The sequence below is a fragment of the Bos taurus genome, chromosome 29, assembly GCF_002263795.3.
Source record: "Bos taurus isolate L1 Dominette 01449 registration number 42190680 breed Hereford chromosome 29, ARS-UCD2.0, whole genome shotgun sequence".
NCBI classification, from domain to species: domain Eukaryota; kingdom Metazoa; phylum Chordata; class Mammalia; order Artiodactyla; family Bovidae; genus Bos; species Bos taurus.
Window position 1 is genome coordinate 7,174,116 of NC_037356.1, and position 19,472 is coordinate 7,193,587.

General features: G+C 42.5%; 1 protein-coding gene across 2 annotated transcripts in view; it reads left to right on the forward strand.

Annotated features, from left to right (window-relative positions):
• GRM5 (glutamate metabotropic receptor 5) overlaps positions 1-19,472 on the forward strand; it is a 644,941-nt gene that overhangs the window by 617,326 nt on the left and 8,143 nt on the right. The window contains exon 9 of one of the 2 annotated variants that reach the window (XM_015461120.3): positions 1,270-1,365. The exons of the other annotated variant lie outside the window; for it this stretch is intronic. Coding sequence (XP_015316606.2) covers positions 1,270-1,365 — 96 coding nt within the window. The remainder of the gene's footprint in view (positions 1-1,269; positions 1,366-19,472) is intronic. 2 annotated transcript variants of the gene reach the window in all.

The following is a 19,472-nucleotide window of genomic DNA, read 5'->3' on the forward strand; positions in this document are numbered from 1 at the left end:
TAGGTAGGCTTGTGATTCCGGTCAAGTTAGTTAAGTAAGTCTGTTTCCTCATTTGGCCAATGGGGATCACAGTGCTTCCCCCGCAGACTTAAACTGATGAATAAAAAAGAGATTATTTCTGTGAAAGCATGTAGGCTCTGAAAACTGGCATACAAATACAAGGGCTCATCTTGATGCACCACGTAGCTGACACATGTTGGAAGTGCCATATTTTAGTTGAAACTTCTAGTATCTTCCAGGAGTGCTGAATTGCAAACTCAGGTAAAAGCTGTTTGAGCCACCCTCCACAATCCAGGCAGCTCAGTGCTGACTGTTAACACATCAGTTTAACGGTTATATAAACCTCCTACACTGAAGGAACATCTCTTTTCTCTTTTAGCATCACCAGTTTCCAATATAACACACAGACATAGTACTATTCAGTGAAGCTTCATTATTGATACTTTTTAAACTAGGAGACAACACATTATCATAGCTAAAGTGTAGGTTCTAAATTTAGCTTCCTGTGTTCAAATCCTTGATCAGTCTGCTCAGTCCTTATAATCTCAGGTTTCTGCTTCGGTAAAACAGATATAATAAAAACAGAGGCTCTGCCACGAGTTGTTGCCAGGACTGCATTTAGGTCAAATGCCAGCATCATGGCTGACACATGGTAAACATTAAATAAATTCTAATTTACTGACATTCATCTTTTCCTTGCTGCTGCTGCTAAGTTGCTTCAGTCGTGTCCGACTCTGTGCGACCCCATAGACGGCAGCCCACCAGGCTCCCCCTTCCCTGGGATTCTCCAGGCAAGAATACTGGAGTGGGTTGCCATTTCCTTCTCCAATGCATGAAAGTGAAAAGGGAAAGTGAAGTCGCTCAGTCGTGTCCGACTCTTTACGACCCCATGGACTGCAGCCTACCAGGCTCCTCCATCCATGGGATTTTCCAGGCAAGAGTACTGCAGTGGGGTGCCATTGCCTTCTCTATCTTTTCCTTAGATGCTATGAATTATGTTCCTTGTACGAAAGATTATCAAATATGATCAACAGGCAATTTAAAAGGGTAGACCACACGTGGTTCAATCAAGAAGTAACAAAATTGTCCCACAGCGTGATGCACATACCATCACAAGTATCTACAGCGTCACCGGTCAGCCACGCAGTGAAAGCAGGGGCCCGTTCAGCCTCGGGGCCACCCTCGAGAGCCCAGCTCTCCCTCGGCCCGGCCAGTGAAGCCCACAATCACATCTTTCTGTTTGCTCCTGTCCTTGTTCACGCTCACCAGGTACAAAGACAGGAGACTGGCCCAGCACAAGTCGGAAATAGAGTGTTTCACCCCCAAAGGGAGTATGGGGAATGGTGGGAGAGCAACCATGAGCAGGTAAGCAAAACGTGAGTGGCCTGAGGTGGTGTGAACTAAGTGTCTGCAAGCTGTAGGCACAGGTGGCTCCCTGGTCCAGGCCCTCACTCAACCCTGCCTCCCAGGCAGTGTGTCCAACCTGGGCCACCGCTGGGTTTCTTTGTGTGTTTGATTTGCAAAACCCACACCATCCTCACGAGAAGTGATGGGAGCCTCCTGTCCCAGATGCTGCTGTTCCCCAGGGCTGTGCGCTTTGCATGTCTGAAGCCTTAGCTCACAGTCAGTGTCCCTGTGGATCTTAACTTACTGGTCAAACGCTTCTGTGGAGTTTGCAAAGTGGAAGAGATGGGAGGAAACTCAAAACTATCCAGTCACTTGACAAAAATTAAACGGCAAAACCCTAGGACTGGTTTTGAGGGAAGGACTGCAATGGAGGGAAAGAGCCAGCCCTGATCTCACAAGCCTGGGAATTAATCTGACTTACATTGAATGAAAAGTCATCTCACAGCCAAAGGCAAATGCCAGGCCAAACAAGCAAACCGCAGAGGCCAGAGGCTTTTTGTGAACTGACAGCAGGAAAGCTAGTCCTCCTCTAGCTACTGCAGCTTTGCAGCTCCCTCCTCCTCTGTGTTTGGTGGTGAACACCCCATGTCGCTGCGCTGTGCATGTTCCTTCCCACCAGGCCTTCCCAATCGAGCTGTGTCCAGGAAACGGGAATACTTGGAACTATGAGCATCGACTGAGCTGTGTTGCATGAAATAATCGTGCTTTATTGCATGGGACTGGGTTTCAAAGGAGAGGGCTCTGGAGATAAAGACTGTCAAGGCTGGCATTAAATGGTTCCAGGAGGCTGGAGGGGCCCTGAGTTGGGAAACTGATCACCATGAACTAACTGCCCACCTCTAATTTGCTATGGCATTTCCCAGTCCATCTGTCGTACACAGGTGTGGAAGGGAAGCTCTCGCAAATCAGCCTGGGTTAAAGGAAAGGTGCAGAGTGCAGTGTGCACACACGTGTGTGCAGGTGCTGAGAGCAGAGGCTGCGATCCTGCTGCAGAGCAACGAGAGAATCCAGTCCCACTGAACTTTCACTCCCCAACACTGTTCGATTCCACAGCAGTGGGTTTCTTTTGGTTTCCAAAATAATGCCTAAGTTTCTACAAGGACACTGCACAACTTTTGGAAGGCCATTCACATTGCAGTCTGTGAAAATGGTGTCCTGACCTGTGCGGTGTATAGCCTGAGCCATTGTTCCTCGCAGCCTGGTCAAGAGCTTGACTGACTTCATCCACTGCTCCCAGACACAAGACAGTGAGAGCATGCGTACGTGTAGGCACGTACGTGCGCACACGGGTATATCTGATGGCCTTACGCCCCCTTATAGGGCCATCTTCAGATCCCAGTGTATCTGGAAGATAACCACCAATGCATCATTTTGTGGGGGTCACTCAACAGACTGCTACTGGGGCTCCTAGTGTCCTTCCGTGCAGATCTGAGAAAGTGGCATAGTTCCTGTACTTGAAAATCATTCAAACAGTGTCAGGGTCGGCAGGACAAGGTGAAAAGACTGCACCAGATGACAACAGGGGCTCTGTCCAAAGTGACTTCTGATTTGAAGCACTGTCTCTGGACTTCCCAAACCTAGCAAACCTGATTGCCTATCAAATATACTAAGGCAAAACCGGATAACACGGATCTAGTGCATATAGCACATGGAACTCTGCTCCATGTTATGTGGCAGGATGGGAGGGGAGTTTGGGGGCAAGTGGATTCATGTATATGTATGGCTGAGTCCCTTCACTGTTTACCTTAAACTATCACCACGTTGTTAATCGACTTTACCGCAATACAAAATAAAAAGTTTAATATATATATATACTGAGGCAAAACCCAGGAATCTGTACTGCAACAAGTTTCCAAGGTCATTCTGATGTAGTCAGTCCATAAACCTGTATTTTGAAATAATCCATTTGTGTAGGAGATGACGTGGACTATTCATGGCAAACATCAGGTTTCAGTTCTGTCACGCAGTATTCTTGAGAGTGTTTGGTCAGTGCCTGGAACTCTCACGTCTGATCAGCCTAGCAACTAGATTTGTTTAAGGCTGCCTTGACTGAAAACAGGTGAGAAGACAGAGCGTGAGTATGGGGACGCCAGCTTCCTTGGTTCAAGTCCAGATCTACAAGGGTAGCCATGCAGTATGTCTACACTGGAATGGTCTGTTTCCCTACAATAGGAAGACATCATTTAGCATTTGTTTGTATACAGCCACAGTAATGGCGAGGCTTATTACACTGATATGTCCTGGCAGGCAGATGGGAACAGTGTACGCTGCACCAAAGACAGTTCTGTTGGCGCAAACACCTCAGCCCCACATATAACAACAGTTAAGAAGCAGCAAATGACCTTCCCTTCCTACTTTTTCTTCTAATTTCTTTAGCATCAAGTAAAAACTGACAAAGAGAGAGAAAGTGTATGGGAGGAGTCCTTATAGTTGTTCATATCAATACACACACAAATATATTTATCCAGAAGAAATAAGCTTAACGTGAATATTAAGAGAAAGATATTAAGATATCAGAGGGGAGACCACTGCAGTGTAAACTATTTCTAAATAAGGGGTTAGAATAGTTAATCTCAAGTTGCTTGCTCAGAAATAGAATGGAAGGGCTGGAAACCGAATACCTACAGGAGACTTTGGTGGGTACTTTTCGTACCTGCTGATAAGGCCCTCTTTCTTATCCACTCTCACTCCGTCCCCCAGTCACTTCGCAGACTCACAGGCATGCATCATATTTACTCTGCAAACATCAGGGGTGGTTCTGTGGCCATCAAGTCCAACCAGTCCCAGGGAGGGGCTAAGGGAAGCTCAAGCCACCACAGAAAACCAGGAACGTCAGCCTGCATCTCACTGCCCACGGTGTCTATGATGAAACTACAGAGTGGACTGGATCCTATGAATTTACGCCTGGGGAGGTCCTTGTGAGCCACACTGCTTAGCAGGAAGGAGGAGCAGCTGTACAAGGCATGCAGTCACAGCCCAGCAGAACAGCGTGACCTTATCAGCAGCGCTGGCAGGGCCTGGAGACACCCCTCCCCTCTCCCTCCTCCTCCACACTTGGAAAGGAATCGGAACACTGTAGGTATCCATAACAGTCTAGCTTCCTGGAACACTATGTCATTGTTTTCCCTTGGGGGAACTTTCTTTTTCTGTCTGACTGTAGCGTAATTTGTCATTTGTTCATGCTTTCACAGTGGACAGTCTGTGTTTCAGAGTAGTCTTCCTGATTGCAGGAGGAGTGAAAGAGAGTCCTGAACAGGGAGATGCTCTAAGAAACGGGAATTCTCTAAACCCTGGAACGTGGGAGTTCATACAGAGATGATCCACCCCCAGGAATGGCTAGAACCTCAACGATGAATGTCATCACTGCCCGTCTCAGCAGGGGGACTCCACCTCTGTGCTTCTTAAATCTGCATTCCAATGTGCTCACGTTAGACTCCGTGATGGAGAGGCACAGCCACTCTGAGTCTCCTAGTCTCTGAGAAAGGGCCCTCCTTCAACAAATGAAATAGATCTAAAGCCCCCATTCAGTGCTTGAGGGAAGGAGGGTGGCAAGGGGCGATTTTTACTGTTGCTATGTCATGATATCAATTATGTGAAAGAAAGATCAATCCCCAATCAGTTGATTAACTGATTTTCACCTAGTAGATGCAGCATCTAATTTTAGTGGGTATAAATATTTAATAATTCCTTGGAGAACCCAGTAACAGTGATGTCATAAGAGTCATTATTAAATGAATAAGGAACTCAGATTTGAAAGTAACCCCAAAACATGATATCTGTACTAGGATTCTTTTGCCTTTCATTCATTCAATTACTTCTTCCTCCATGTAATGCTCATTATTAAGCGTCTACTATGATCCAAGCACTGACAAGACCCAGGGTGAATGGATGACCAAGACTAATGTTTCTGAAAACCCACTGTCCATTGAGGAACAGAGTCAGAAAAACAGATCACTGCAAAGCAATGTGGAACTCTTCCCCCATAGAATAATTATTTATCAGATTAACTCCTCATTTAATATCATATACAGTAACCTATGCCAGTGCGAACAGAATTAAGAATAATAGAAACTAAATAATAATAAATGTTCAGAAATGGCTAGACACATACAAAATTCAGAGTCCATAAAATGCTCCAATCAAAAGACATAGAGCAGCAGATTGTTTAAAAAAGAAAAGCCTACAATATGTGGCCTACAAGAGACCCACTTTGGGGCAAAGCACACAAACAGATTGAAAGTAAGAGGTTAGAAAAAATATTTCATACAAATGGGAATGACAAAAAAGCAAGGGTCCCAATACTCATATCAGACAAAACAGACCATATCAAAACAGGCATAAAGAAAAACTTCAGAGTCCATAGAAGAGAAAGAATCCAGCTTTGCAGCATAGCAGAGGCCAGCTGGTTGCTGAGCAATAGATGAGGATGGGTGAAATAGTCTTGTCTTCATTCCTCCCCAACATCAACTTCAAATTAACGTTCTAACATATTCAGAGACGTTCTAAAACAAATAAAACTAATAACAGTTGCTTCCATTAGTGTAATTACTATGCACCAGACACTGGTAGTCCCTTCACAAATGTTATACAAGTTCTCACAAGAGCAAGATATTTTTCCTTTCCATGGGACATATGAGATCATAACAATATTTGTCTTTCTCTAGCTTATTTCACTTAATATAATGCCCTCGAGTTTCATCCATGTTGTCACAAATGGCAGGATTTCCTTCTATTTCTAAATAGAATTAGTTGAATAATATTTTTTAACCGCATTTCCTTTATCCATTTGCCCACCAATGGACTCTCAATGCTAGTGCTAAGTCGCTTCAGCTGTGTTCGACTCTGCTCCTCTGTCCTTGGGATTCTCCAGGCAAGAATACTGGAGTGGTTGCCATTTCCTCCTCCAGGGCATCTTCCCAACCCAGGGACTGAACTCACATCTCCTACACCTCCTGTTCTCGCAGGTGGGTTCTTTACCACTAGCACCACCTGGGAAGCCCATGGACTCTTACATTGCTTCCATATTTTGGCCATTGTAAATACTGCTGCAATGAACATGGGGTACAATGTCTTTTCAAGATATTGATTTCATTTCTTTGGGATTAATATCTAGTAGTGGAATTGCTGGATTCACATGGTAGTGTGATTTTTTTAATTTTTTGAGGAATCTCCAAACTGTTTTCCACAGTGGCTGCATCCATTCATATTCCCACCAAAGTGTACAAGGGTTCCCTCTTCTCCCTATCCTTGTCAAGACTTGTCATTTCCTCTCTTTTTTGATAGCAGCCATTCTAACAGGCATGACGTGATTGTGGTTTTGATTTGCATTTCCCTGATTATTAATAATGATAAGCACCTTTTCACATACCTGTTGGCCATTTGTATGTCTTCTTTGGAAAAATGACTCTTCAGAAAGGACACATTCTCTTTATCCACTTATCCATCAATGGGCATTTAGGTTGTTAGGCTACTGTGAACATGGAGGTACTAATGCCTCTTTGAGATCCTAATTCCAATTTTTTTTTTAAATATAAGATTGCCAGGAGAAATATCAGTAACCTCAAATATGCAGATGACACCACCCTTATGGCAGAAAGTGAAGAGGAACTAAAAAGCCTCTTGATGAAAGTGAAAGAGGAGAATGAAAAAGTTGGCTTAGAGCTCAACATTCAGAAAACTAAGATCATGGCATCTGGTCCCATCACTTCATGGGAAATAGATGGGGAAACAGTGGAAACAGTGTCAGACTTTATTTTGGGGCTCCAAAATCACTGCAGATGGTGATTGCAGCCATGAAATTAAAAGACGCTTACTCTTTGGAAGGAAAAATTATGACCAACCTAGATAGCATATTGAAAAGCAGAGATATTACTTTGCCAACAAAGGTCCATCTAGTCAAGGCTATGGTTTTTCCTGTGGTCATGTATGGATGTGAGAGTTGGACTGTGAGGAAAGCTGAGCGCCAAAGAATTGATGCTTTTGAACTGTGGTGTTGGAGAAGACTCTTGAGAGTCCCTTGGTCTGAAAGGAGATCCAACCAGTCCATTCTGAAGGAGATCAGTCCTGGGTTTTCATTGGAAGGACTGATGCTGAAGCTGAAACTCCAGTACTTTGGCCACCTCATGCAAAGAGTTGACTCATTGGAAAAGACCCTGATGCTGGGAGGGATTGGGGGCAGGAGGAGAAAGGGATGACAGAGGATGAGATGGCTGGATGGCATCACTGACTTGATGGACGTGAGTTTGGGTAAACTCCGGGAGTTGGTGATGGACAGGGAGGCCTAGTGTGCTGCGATTCATGGGGTCGCAAAGAGTCGGACTCGACTGAACGACTGAACTGAGCTGAACCCAGAAGTAGGATTGCTGGATCAGGTGGCAGTGTGTTTTCAATTCTTTAAGGAACTTCCATACTGTTTTCCACAGATGTTTTGCATTCCCACCAACACTGTGCAAGGATTCCAATTTCTCCACATCCTTACGAACATTTATTATCCTTTGTAAAGGATAATAAAAACAACAAAGTTTCTTTGTTGTTGTTGTTTAATAGTTATCCTAACAGGTATGATGTGATAATACTATGTTGTCCACTAAAAAATTTAAAAGGGTGAGTCTCATTTTAAGTGTCCTTATGATAATACAAGGAAGGAAGGAAGGGAGAGAGGAAGGAAAGTTTGCAAAGATATATCATGAAGCGTGTAAAGCATCCCAAGGGGAATAGAACCGGAACTGAGTGCCTCCCATCTGTGGCATGCGTCCATTTTATGCAATAAGGAAAAATAATCCAAAAAATTGCTTTCTTAAATGAGAAGTTCTTTTATAGATGTTAACAATAAGCAGGTCAGTGGTAGACGTTTAAGTGGGATTCAAGCCGTGAACTTCGAGTACTCTTCATACATCAGATTTAAACTCCATGCTTTAGTTGAAGTGCTTCAACTAAGGTCGAAAGGAATCTTTTGTCTAAATGGAAACCATTTTGGGGACTTCCCTGGCAGTCCGGTAGTTAGGGCTCCATGCTTCCACTGCAGGCGGCATGGGTTTGACCCCTGGTCAGGGAATTAAGATCTTACATGCCACAACGAGTGGCCAAAAAAAGAAGAAGAAGAAGAAATTAGTTTTCAGCAACTGCTGTAAAATTCCAGGGAAGTTCTCTTATCCTACAATCCCTCAGGAGTCATCTCTGCCGTGTTCAGGTGAATGTCGATACAGAGGTTTGGAATTTATCAGCAGGTCATTGTACGGACACAGACTTTGGTGCTGCCATTGCCCTTGCTGTTCCACAAAGTATGTCTTGTCAGGCCCTCAGTTCAGCATGCATCTTGGCCCTTCGCAGAGACAATATTGCCTGGTGGCTGTGATCTTCATTCAGGGTCATATTCGAGGCCCTGTTCTGCCTTTTGAGTTAGACAGTTTAGTTAAGTTCCATAAACCTCAGTTTTTGCATCTATAACACAAGTTAGTAATACCTGTCTATACCAAGCATTCAAGGTGAAAGAATTGACTTCATCTTCTTGAAGTGAAAGGGAGAAGGAAATGGCAACCCACTCCAGTATTCTTGCCTCGAGAATCACACGGAAGAAGGAGCCTGGTAGGTTACAGTCCATGGGGTCATAAAGAGTCGGACACGACTGAGCAACTTCACTTTAACTTCTTGATACTCCCAGCCCCCTACTCTGTACCAGGTACCATACTAAGCACGGGAGATGCGTGCAGTTGCTGCCCGGGAGGGTTCCACATTTACTGCAGGAACAGACCTATCATTAAAAATGCTATATTGCTAAGTGCATGTCAAACTGCTGTTGAGAAGGTCAAATATAACAATATAGGGAAAAACACCTTGTGAAGTAGAAAATTCCATTCAAATGGGAGCTATTAGCATTCCAGGACTCTCCTTTGCCACCAATCCCAACCCCATGTTTTATTCAAGGCTTACATCAACCTGGATTCTTCCGCAAAGTCTTCCCGCCTGCTCTGGGCAGCAGAGGCACAAAACAGCTGCGTCTTCTTTTGTTCTCTCCTCAGTTGCAATCTGGGCATTACAGTGATGGCTCAGGGAAAAAAAATCATTTCCTATTTCGGAAAAAACTGCTCATCTTAGCCAAAGCACCTCAGCTAAGCCTAGAACCCATATCTCAGTATGAAGAGGAGTTGAGAGTCCACGTTACTGAATTACGGATTGAAAGAAACAGCTTAATGTGAGAAAGAAAACTCTGATCATTCAACAAACTGCCTCTGCTTGGCACACACTATTGCCTGTCCTGCATTGGATATTCCTCTTTATAAAATCTTGCGGTTTAGTCACAATTCTATACTGTGTACAAAATAAATAAGCTGGGGGGAGGGGAAAATAAATAAGCTATAAGGCTATATATTGTACAGGAAAATATAGCCATCATTTTGTAGTGACTTTAAATGAAATATAATCTATAAAAATTTTGAATCACTTTGGTATTCACCTGAAACTCATAAAATATTGCAAATCAACTATTTATACAATAAAAAGTAATTTAAAATATTTATATATTTTTTAAAGCAGCATCAGTACTAGACCATCAGGCACTTTAATAACCCACCTGAGTGGACCTGGGATGTACTGAAAAGGCCTCCTGCTGCTATTTGACCAAAGACAGTTAAAATAGGGCTGAAAGCTTCTCCTCCCACCAGGGTTTTATTAGGGACTAAATGCTTACTAAGAGATGTCCTCCGAGAGAACCGTGTTAGAAGCATGCAGCCACTGCTCTTGTTCCAGCTACTTTAAAAGAGAGGCAAAAGTCCACCATGGGGTTCTTGGAAGGGCTGCTTAGGATTAAACACATGGAATTATTTTCTTCGCCATATATGCATGATGCATATTAACTGGATTTTGTTTATCCATGTTATTTCAACATTCCCTAGGCTTTCAGGCCTCGGTAAGCTCCACTTTATTTGCAAATCCTTCTTTGAGCTTCTTCCCCCATGAGCAACCTTTTCTCTGAATTCCCCTAATACCAACAAGAAAAACTCAGTGCACAAAGACAAATGTCTTTTTTTTTCTTTTCACAATAGTTTTCACATGTATATGTTCCTTTCTATCCTCATTTTGGCCACACCTGTTAGCATCTTCAAACTGTATCCTACCCTCTTAAAACAAGCTCTTAAATCTACCCTGGGCACCATTATTGTTTATGTCACTTTTCTTCTCACTGCCTGAAGGACTAAGTTAAATACTAAATAGGCTTGAATACTTTGCTGAAGTAGGACCAGGACTAGGGACCAGATGAGGAGTACGGTCAACGGATGAAGCTGTGGTGAAGGTTAAAGAAGATTAAAGCGTGTGGCATGCACGCTTCCTGTGTTCAACTGTTTCAGTTGAGCTCAAGAAAGAAGATCGAATGCATAAAATATTAACGAACAGAAGGGAATTCTTACAGTTGAAGTTTAACACAGAAAAGCCATGTGTATTTCTTTATATAATCATTTACTAATTGATCAGTCCTGTAGATTACATGGGCATCTAATAATGAGGAGCTTCCCAGGTGGCTCACTGGTATTAAAGAATCCACCTGCCAATGCAGGAGAGTCAGATTTGACCCCTGGGTCAGGAAGATCCCCTGAAGGAGGAAATAGCAACCCACTCCAGTATTCTTGCCTGGAGAATCCCATGGACAGAGGAGCCTGGTGGGCTACAGTTCATGGGGTCACAGAGAGCCAGACATGAGTTGTTGACAAAACAGCAGCAGCAGCAGCAGCATAAAAACCCAGCATTATAACTAGTGCTCAAAGAAGCTAAGGCCTTTCTTTCCTCCTTTCCCAACATACCATTTTCTCAGAGATTGGTCACAGCTGAAGAGACTGAGCATGCACACACAGTGAGAGCACTTCTCTGGTCTAATATATCAGACCACCCATCTATCCCAGATGCTATTAATAATAAGCCCAAGGCGGATTACTACTGAGTTATTAAAAGAGAAAAAGAAAGTAGAAGAAAGAAGATTCTTGTAGGTCTGGGATGGCCAAGAATACTTTTTACAGCAGACAAAAAAATCTAAACACTACCTTCTGATTCCTTAACTTCTTAACTCTATCCCCACACATTCAAACTGGACTACTGGCTATCTCCTGGAAAGGGCTTTGTGGATTCCCAGACTTCCATCACTGCGAACCTTCCTGGAGAGCACTGCCTGGCATTCTCTCTTTGGATCTTGCCATAAGCTACTAATTATTCAAAATCTAGATACAGTCTGCCTCGTGTATGCAGGCAGCATTCCCTGGCCAATCCCCTCCCATGGGAAATGGCTTCTTCCTCCTGTGAGGTTTTGAAACCCTTGTGCTTTGTACCCTCTAATAGCTCAGTAAACTGACCACTTGTCCCCACGCTCCACCATCCCTCACTCACCTCATGCTAAGCATCCTTCCTTCTGTCCATCTCCTTCCTCATTTCAAGGTCCTAGGAAAAGAAAAACATCTATCAGACTCCTGTAACTCACAGTGCTAGCCTTCTTCCATAAGTGTGCTCTCTGTTGAATTCAGTTATACCCTCTTTGAGGGAAGTCTCATATCAAGAACTCTCAACCACAATATAAAAAGCTCAGGTGAATCAAAATCATTGGCAAATGTGTCTGTCAAAAAGATCTTATTACCAATATTAGTATTTGAAATACAAAAATTTTCAAAACAGTGCAGATTTAAGATTATCCCTGACAGTACACCCCTCTTATTTACTAGTATTTCAAAATAAGTCAGAGAGAAAATAAGTGTACTATAGAGACAACACCTGGAGGAGGGCATGGCTACCCACTCCAGTATTCTTGCCTGGAGAATCCCGTGGACAGAGGAGCCTGGCGGGCTACAGGCCACAGGGTCACACAGAGTCCAACACGACTGAAGTGACTTAGCATGTATGTATGCATACAGATAAAAGCATCTGAATGCAGAGTTCCAAAGAATAGCAAGGAGAGATAAGAAAGCATTCCTCAGCGATCAATGCAAAGAAATAGAAGAAAACAACAGAATGGGAAAGACTAGAGATCTCTGCAAGAAAATTAGAGATACCAAGGGAACACTTAATGCAAAGATGGGCTCAATAAAGGACAAAAATGGTATGGACCTAATAGAAGCAGAAGATATTAAGAAGAGGTGGCAAGAATACACAGAAGAACTGTACAAAAAAGATCTTCATGACCAAGATAATCACGATGGTGTGATCACTCACCTAAAGCCAGACATCCTGGAATGTGAAGTCAAGTGGGCCTTAGAAAGCATCACTACGAACAAAGCTAGTGGAGGTGATGGAATTCCAGTTGAGCTATTTCAAATCCTGAAAGATGATGCTTTTAAAGTGCTGAACTCAATATGCCAGCAAATTTGGAAAACTCAGCAGTGGCCACTGACTGGAAAAGGTCAGTTTTCATTCCAATCCCAAAGAAAGGCAATGCCAAAGAATGCTCAAACTACCGCACATTGCACTCCTCTCACACGCTAGTAAAGTAATGCTCAAAATTCTCCAAGTCAGGCTTCAGGAATATGTGAACCGTGAACTTTCAGATGTTCAAGCTGGTTTTAGAAAAGGCAGAGGATCCAGAGATCAAATTGCCAACATCCACTGGATCATGGAAATAGCAAGAGAGTTCCAGAAAAACATCTATTTCTGCTTTATTGACTATGCCAAAGCCTTTGACTGTGTGGATCACAATAAACTGTGGAAAATTCTTCAAGAGATGGGAATACCAGACCACCTGACCCGCCTCTTGAGAAACCTATATGCAGGTCAGGAAGCAACAGTTAGAACTGGACATGGAACAACAACAGACTGGTTCCAAATAGGAAAGGAAGTACATCAAGGCTGTATATTGTCACCCTGTTTATTTAACTTATATGCAGAGTACATCATGACAAACGCTGGGCTGGAAGAAGCACAAGCTGGAATCAAGATTGCTGGAAGAAATATCAATAACCTCAGATATGCAGATGACACCACCCTTATGACAGAAAGTGAAGAGGAACTAAAAAGCCTCTTGATGAAAGGGAAAGAGGAGAGTGAAAAAGTTGGCTTAAAGTTCAACATTCAGAAAACTAAGATCATGGCATCTGGTCCCATCACTTCATGAAAAATAGATGGAGAAATAGTGGAAACAGTGTCAGACTTATTTTGGGGGGCTCCAAAATCACTGCAGATGTTGACTGCAGCCATGAAATTAAAAGATGCTTACTCCTTGGAAGGAAAGTTATGACCAACCTAGATAGCATATTCAAAAGCAGAGACATTACTTTGCCAACAAAGGTCGTCTAGTCAAGGCTATGGTTTTTCCTGTGGTCATGTATGGATGTGAGAGTTGGACTGTAAAGAAAGCTGAGCACCGAACAATTGATGCTTTTGAACTGTGGTGTTGGAGAAGACTCTTGAGAGTCCCTTGGACTGCAAGGAGATCCAACCAGTCCATCCTAAAGGAGATCAGTCCTGGGTTTTCATTGGAAGGACTGATGCTAAAGCTGAAACTCCAATACTTTGACCACCTCATGCGAAGAGTTGACTCATTGGAAAAGACTCTGATGCCGGGAGGGATTGGGGGCAGGAGGAGAAGGGGACAACAGAGGATGAGATGGCTGGATGGCATTACCTACTGGATGGACACGAGTTTGAGTAAACTCCGGGAGCTGGTGATAGACAGGGAGGTCTGGTGTGCTACAATTCACGGGGTCGCAGAGTCGGACACGACTGAGCGACTGAACTGAACTGAATGCATACAGAGGAAAACTGTCTTTTGTTGAATCACAGATGGAAAAAAAGGCTGATACTATTAACTTGTATGATTGCAAGTTTCAAATTCCTTCATCCTTATCCTTGACCAATACAGGTGCTCAATCAACCTGTGCTATTTGAGTCAGCAACCAAAGAGATATGCAGGGTGTTTTCTTGAAATTGCAAATATGTGAAATATAAAGAGATATGGGGTAAATAAAAGAGAATATAAATCAATAATTTATCTCCTTAAAAACACATATCATCACCAGATAACATCTGAGGCCGCTCTTCCATAGAATAAAGAAAGTTCACTTCAGAAAGCAAGTCTGGCAATGTACTGTCATGGAAAATGGAATTGAAAAATCATGACATATTAGTACACATTTTGCCACTTTCTGTGTAACCTTGGGTAGATCACCTAATCTCACTGAGCCTTGATTTTCTTATTTTTGGAAGGAGGATAAAGACTTTGATCCTATCAACTTCTGACAGTCAGTGTTTCTAAAAGTGCTTTATAAAGCACTATGAAAATAGATGTTGTTGCTTTGATTATTATGTCTCTATCAGGTAATTTGGTCCTTGACTTCATTTCAATTTACTCAAGTGTTTTTCTCTATACATGCATCTCTAATGCATACATCATCCTGGCCATTTAAATTGTTCTTGACAGCAAGCCAGCTATTTACATCCATTTACGCCGTAACTGGGAAAATTTATATAGATGATTCTGCCATTTTCTTATATATTATGGTGCGTTTCTCAGTGTAACTGTCAAAATCAAGATGTCAGGTTTTAGGCAAAGCTCAGAAAGAAATTTTTCCATCTAATTTAGAGTGTCTGAATATAAACAATATCAGATTCCTCAGTATTTTTAAAAAACTGTATTTCCATACTTTGTAATTCAAAACTATTGAAAGCAAAATACTGATTTTTAAAAGTTTAAGAAAATGCTCAGAAAATGGAACTGCAATTGCAAATTTTCTGCTTATAATATTAATGAAATTATTTTATTGATCTGTTGTCTAATGTAACTCTAAAGACATATTTGCTAATGATGTTATAAGGTTTTTGTATTTTTTAAATACGTTTTTATATTAGGAAGTTCTTTTTTATATACCTCTCTCTTGGCTACCCCTGAATTCAAAATCACAAACAAGAGAGGTTAGTAATGATAGTTTTTTCATAACAAGAATTTTTGGATTTTCAGAGGATATAGTCAATATTTAATTTTTCTTATGCCCTACAACTGTGCAACTTAGGAAAGTGTTAATAAACCACAGAACAAAGGAGAGGATAAACGCCTAGTTTTTTAAATTTCATAAAGTAGTCTGAGAATTTTAATTGCTTACATGCCATTAATAAAACTAAATGAGTTCTGAGGGGGAAAAAAAATCAGACTATTCAACAGCCATTTAAAATGAACACAAAAATTCTAAATTCCATGGACCTTATTGACAGTCAAACTCTCTCTTTATTCACTTTTGCTTCCTAATGATGGCATACCATAGCAGTGTGCTCTAATTCCCGCAGGTTTTGGCAGATGAATCGAGGAATCAGGAGAGGTCATTGAGCTGACATTCAGAGCCTGCCTGAAATGAATAAATTATTCAAGGGTCCCACATGGAAGGGAAGAAGTTGGGAGAACAAACTTTGAGAATAAAAGTAGAAAGGGTCATTTTGGCAGGCCCAGAATGTAAACAAAAAGAAAGCAAACAAAAAATCCAACCCTCTAATATTGGAGAAGGCGATGGCACCCCACTCCAGTACTCTTGCCTGGAAAATCCCACGGGTGGAGGAGCCTGGTAGGCTGCAGTCCATGGGGTCTCTAAGACTCGGCCACGACTGAGCGACTTCACTTTCACTTTTCACTTTCATGCATTGGAGATGGCAATGGCAACCCACTCCAGTGTTCTTGCCTGGAGAATCCCAGGGATGGAGAAGCCTGGTGGGCTGCCGTCTATGGGGTTGCACAGAGTCGGACACAACTGATGTGACTTAGCAGCAGCAGCAATAACATTATTGAAATGTTGAATTTTGCTGTTTTTGTTTTTCCAGAGATAAAGAACAAATCATCATAAAAAAAAAGAACATTAGACTACAGACTAGACAGTATTACATATGGCAATAGGGTAACTGGGGCCTGCAAAGAGCAAGGTCCTTGTTTTCTCTTCTTTTTTTTGGCCAGTGTGTTCTTCCCAAGCAAAACACTGGTTCTGTCTCTCCCTCCAATCCTCCTTCCTCTTCCTCCTTTGTTAATGCCCAAAATATTACCTGAGAAAGTGAAGTGCTATAGACAAGTAAGGAAAAGCTCAGTCCTTTCTCTTACCTCGCACACTAGGACAAACATATAATCCTGATACTTTATATGTGTATATATATATATGCGTGTGTGTGTGTGTGTATATATATATATAGTATATATAGTTGTTGTTCAGTCTCCAAGTCATGTCCAACTCTCTGTGACCCCATGAACTGCAATAATATATATACATATATAATATATATATATATATATCAGCCTAAATACTGTTAATAATAAACAACATTTTACCTCCATTGAGTGGAAGGTTTGATGGTGCTAACCCCTTGCAGAGGTGCTCTGCTTCATAAAGTACCCTAATATATAGTAACCCTTTTGGTTCCTCCCAGAAATCACATGAGATGAGAAAGAGTGGTTCTTCTATTTTTTACCACTAAGCAAAGAGGCTGAAAGGTATTAACTGATTTGCCCAACATCAATCAGGGCCAGCTCCTGTAGCCACATTTTGGGTCCCCTACTCATATTGCCTCAATAAGCTTTCATCACTGAGAAGTTTCTCTCAAACAGATACAAGAACGACAAAAACGAAATCAACAGTTCCTTTGTGTATTTCATGACAGATATCCAGATCTGTGTTTTTTACTTCATTTATGAAATAACCTTTTCTCTGTATACACTGAGTACTAATTACACTGAGTTATATAAAAAGATTAATCCATATGACAAAAGAAATAAAATTTCATTAATACTAAATTTTTAAAACTTAATTCTAACAAAAATAATTATGAATGTATGACTTTTTAAGATTAGAAAGGATTTATCCACTCAGTTATGAGCCAAAAAATATTACTGAGCAGGCAATGGAGTGTCCCCAGTGGCTCCATGGCAAAGAATCTGCCTGCTAAGCTGGAGACATGGGTTTAATCCCTGGGTCAGGAAGATCTGCTGGGGGAGGAAATGGTAACCCACTGTAGCATTCTTGCCTGGAGAATTTCATGGACAGAGGAGTCTGGTGGGCTACAGTCCATGGGGTTGCAAAGAGTTGACACAGCTTAGTGACTGAACAACAACACCGCACTGGGTATTATGCATATAACAGGAAACAAAGAACCCTCTGTCTCTGTCTTCAAACACTCCATCCCTCAGATGCGATGGACATACCACAGAGTTACTCAGTGCCTAAGGCGGGGGCTCTAGGAATCTAACCCGGTCAGGGATGGTGTCAGGAAAACGTCCTTCAAGAAAAAGCAATTAAGGTAAAGTCCAAAAAAAAAAAAAAAGGAGCTATTTAGGCAAAAAGGAAGAAAAAGGCAGAGGAGGGAGTGCAAAGGAAAGAACAGGAAGTAAACTTTGAAAGTAGAATAATGTTGAATCTATTGGAGTAGAGGTGATCACCCAAGGAGACAGCTAGGGTGAGAAAAGGCATGCCGCAGATAAAACTCTATGTAACTCCACAGCTGGGTACAGTTGGTCAGGTTAAGGAGGAACAACCAGAAGTATGTTACAGCATTACCATAAACACTGACTTTGCACTGAATTCTCTCTTCTTCAAGCAGAGCTCAAGACAGCACAGGGAATAGTGGGCCCTCCATATCTCCTGGGCATTGATTCTAGGAGTCCCGATGGAGACCAAAGCCCCAGCTGCTCACACCCCTGACATAAACGGCACAGTAAAATGAATGCAGTTGGCACTCCGTATCCTCAGGTTTCGCATCCACAGATTCAACCGACAGCAGACCTGACTGCTTTGGGTTGTAGCCAAGGACAGCAAACGGCAGATACCGAGGGCCAACTATAGATATTATTTTTGTTTCCTGAAACAGCATTCACATAGAATGCAAAAAATAACTCCTTAGATACCTTCTTACTTTCGTTGTTTCCTTTAATCCTTAGAACGGTCTTCACCAAATGAAGTCTATACCACCTGCTTTTTTACTGAGACTTAAGGAGATTATTATTTTGTAAACATCCAGAATGACAGACCCAGAATTAGAACTCTGATTTTAGAATCCTTTGTCCACTGTACTTTCCAGGACACCACACAATGGCCCTGCTGGCTTAAAAATCCTAATCTTCCATCAAACCCTTATTAAGATCTTGCTGTGTGCCAATGAACAAGACAGAACAGGTTCCTATCTTCATGGAAACTATATTCCACTAGTAAACTGACTAATGTCATAAGGTCAGTTTTCTCTTAATTCCCATGTGCTTTGGAGAAAAAAAAAAATACCCCATGACCCAAGAAAGGCAATGAAGTGTTCAGTTAGGGACTCCGTATCTCCAGCGTCTCCTGTGTCCATTTCCACTGTTATTTAGATTGCCTGGTGCACTCTCTCCTGTGTGACCACAGGCCCTGCCACTCTGTGAGCAAAGACACAGCCAGGAAAGGTGGCAGTCCCCTGCACAGGCGGCCTGGTGTCTGGCCGATCCTGCCAGCCATGCCAACCATCTCGCTGATGACACTGTTTGCACTGTTCACTGAACCTGTGGTGAGCAAGGCGCGAGCTATGAGGCTGGAAGAAAGCGCAAGGAGCCCTAGGAACTGCAGATATGTTTATTCTCTGGGGGCCGGCACTGCGGCTGTAGCAGCCATGCTGTATTCTCTCCTGGTTGACCCAGTGGACACAGCCCTTCCGCAGCCTCACCAGCTTAACGTAGCCATCAGTTCAGTTCAGTTGCTCAATCGTGTCCGACTCTTTGCGACCCCATGAATCGCAGCACGCCAGGCCTCCCTGTCCATCACCAACTCCCAGAGTTCACTCAGACTCACGTCCATCGAGTCAGTGATGCCATCCAGCCATCTCATCCTCTGTCGTCCCCTTCTCCTCTTGCCCCCAATCTCTCCCAGCATCAGAGTCTTTTCTAATGAGTCAACTCTTCGCATGAGGTGGCCAAAGTACTAGAGTTTCAGCTTTAGCATCAGTCCTTCCAAAGAAATCCCAGGGCTGGTCTCCTTTAGAATGGACTGGTTGGATCTCCTTGCAGTCCAAGGGACTCTCAAGAGTCTTCTCCAACACCACAGTTCAAAAGCATCCATTCTTCGGCGCTCAGCCTTCTTCACAGTCCAACTCTCACATCCATACATGAC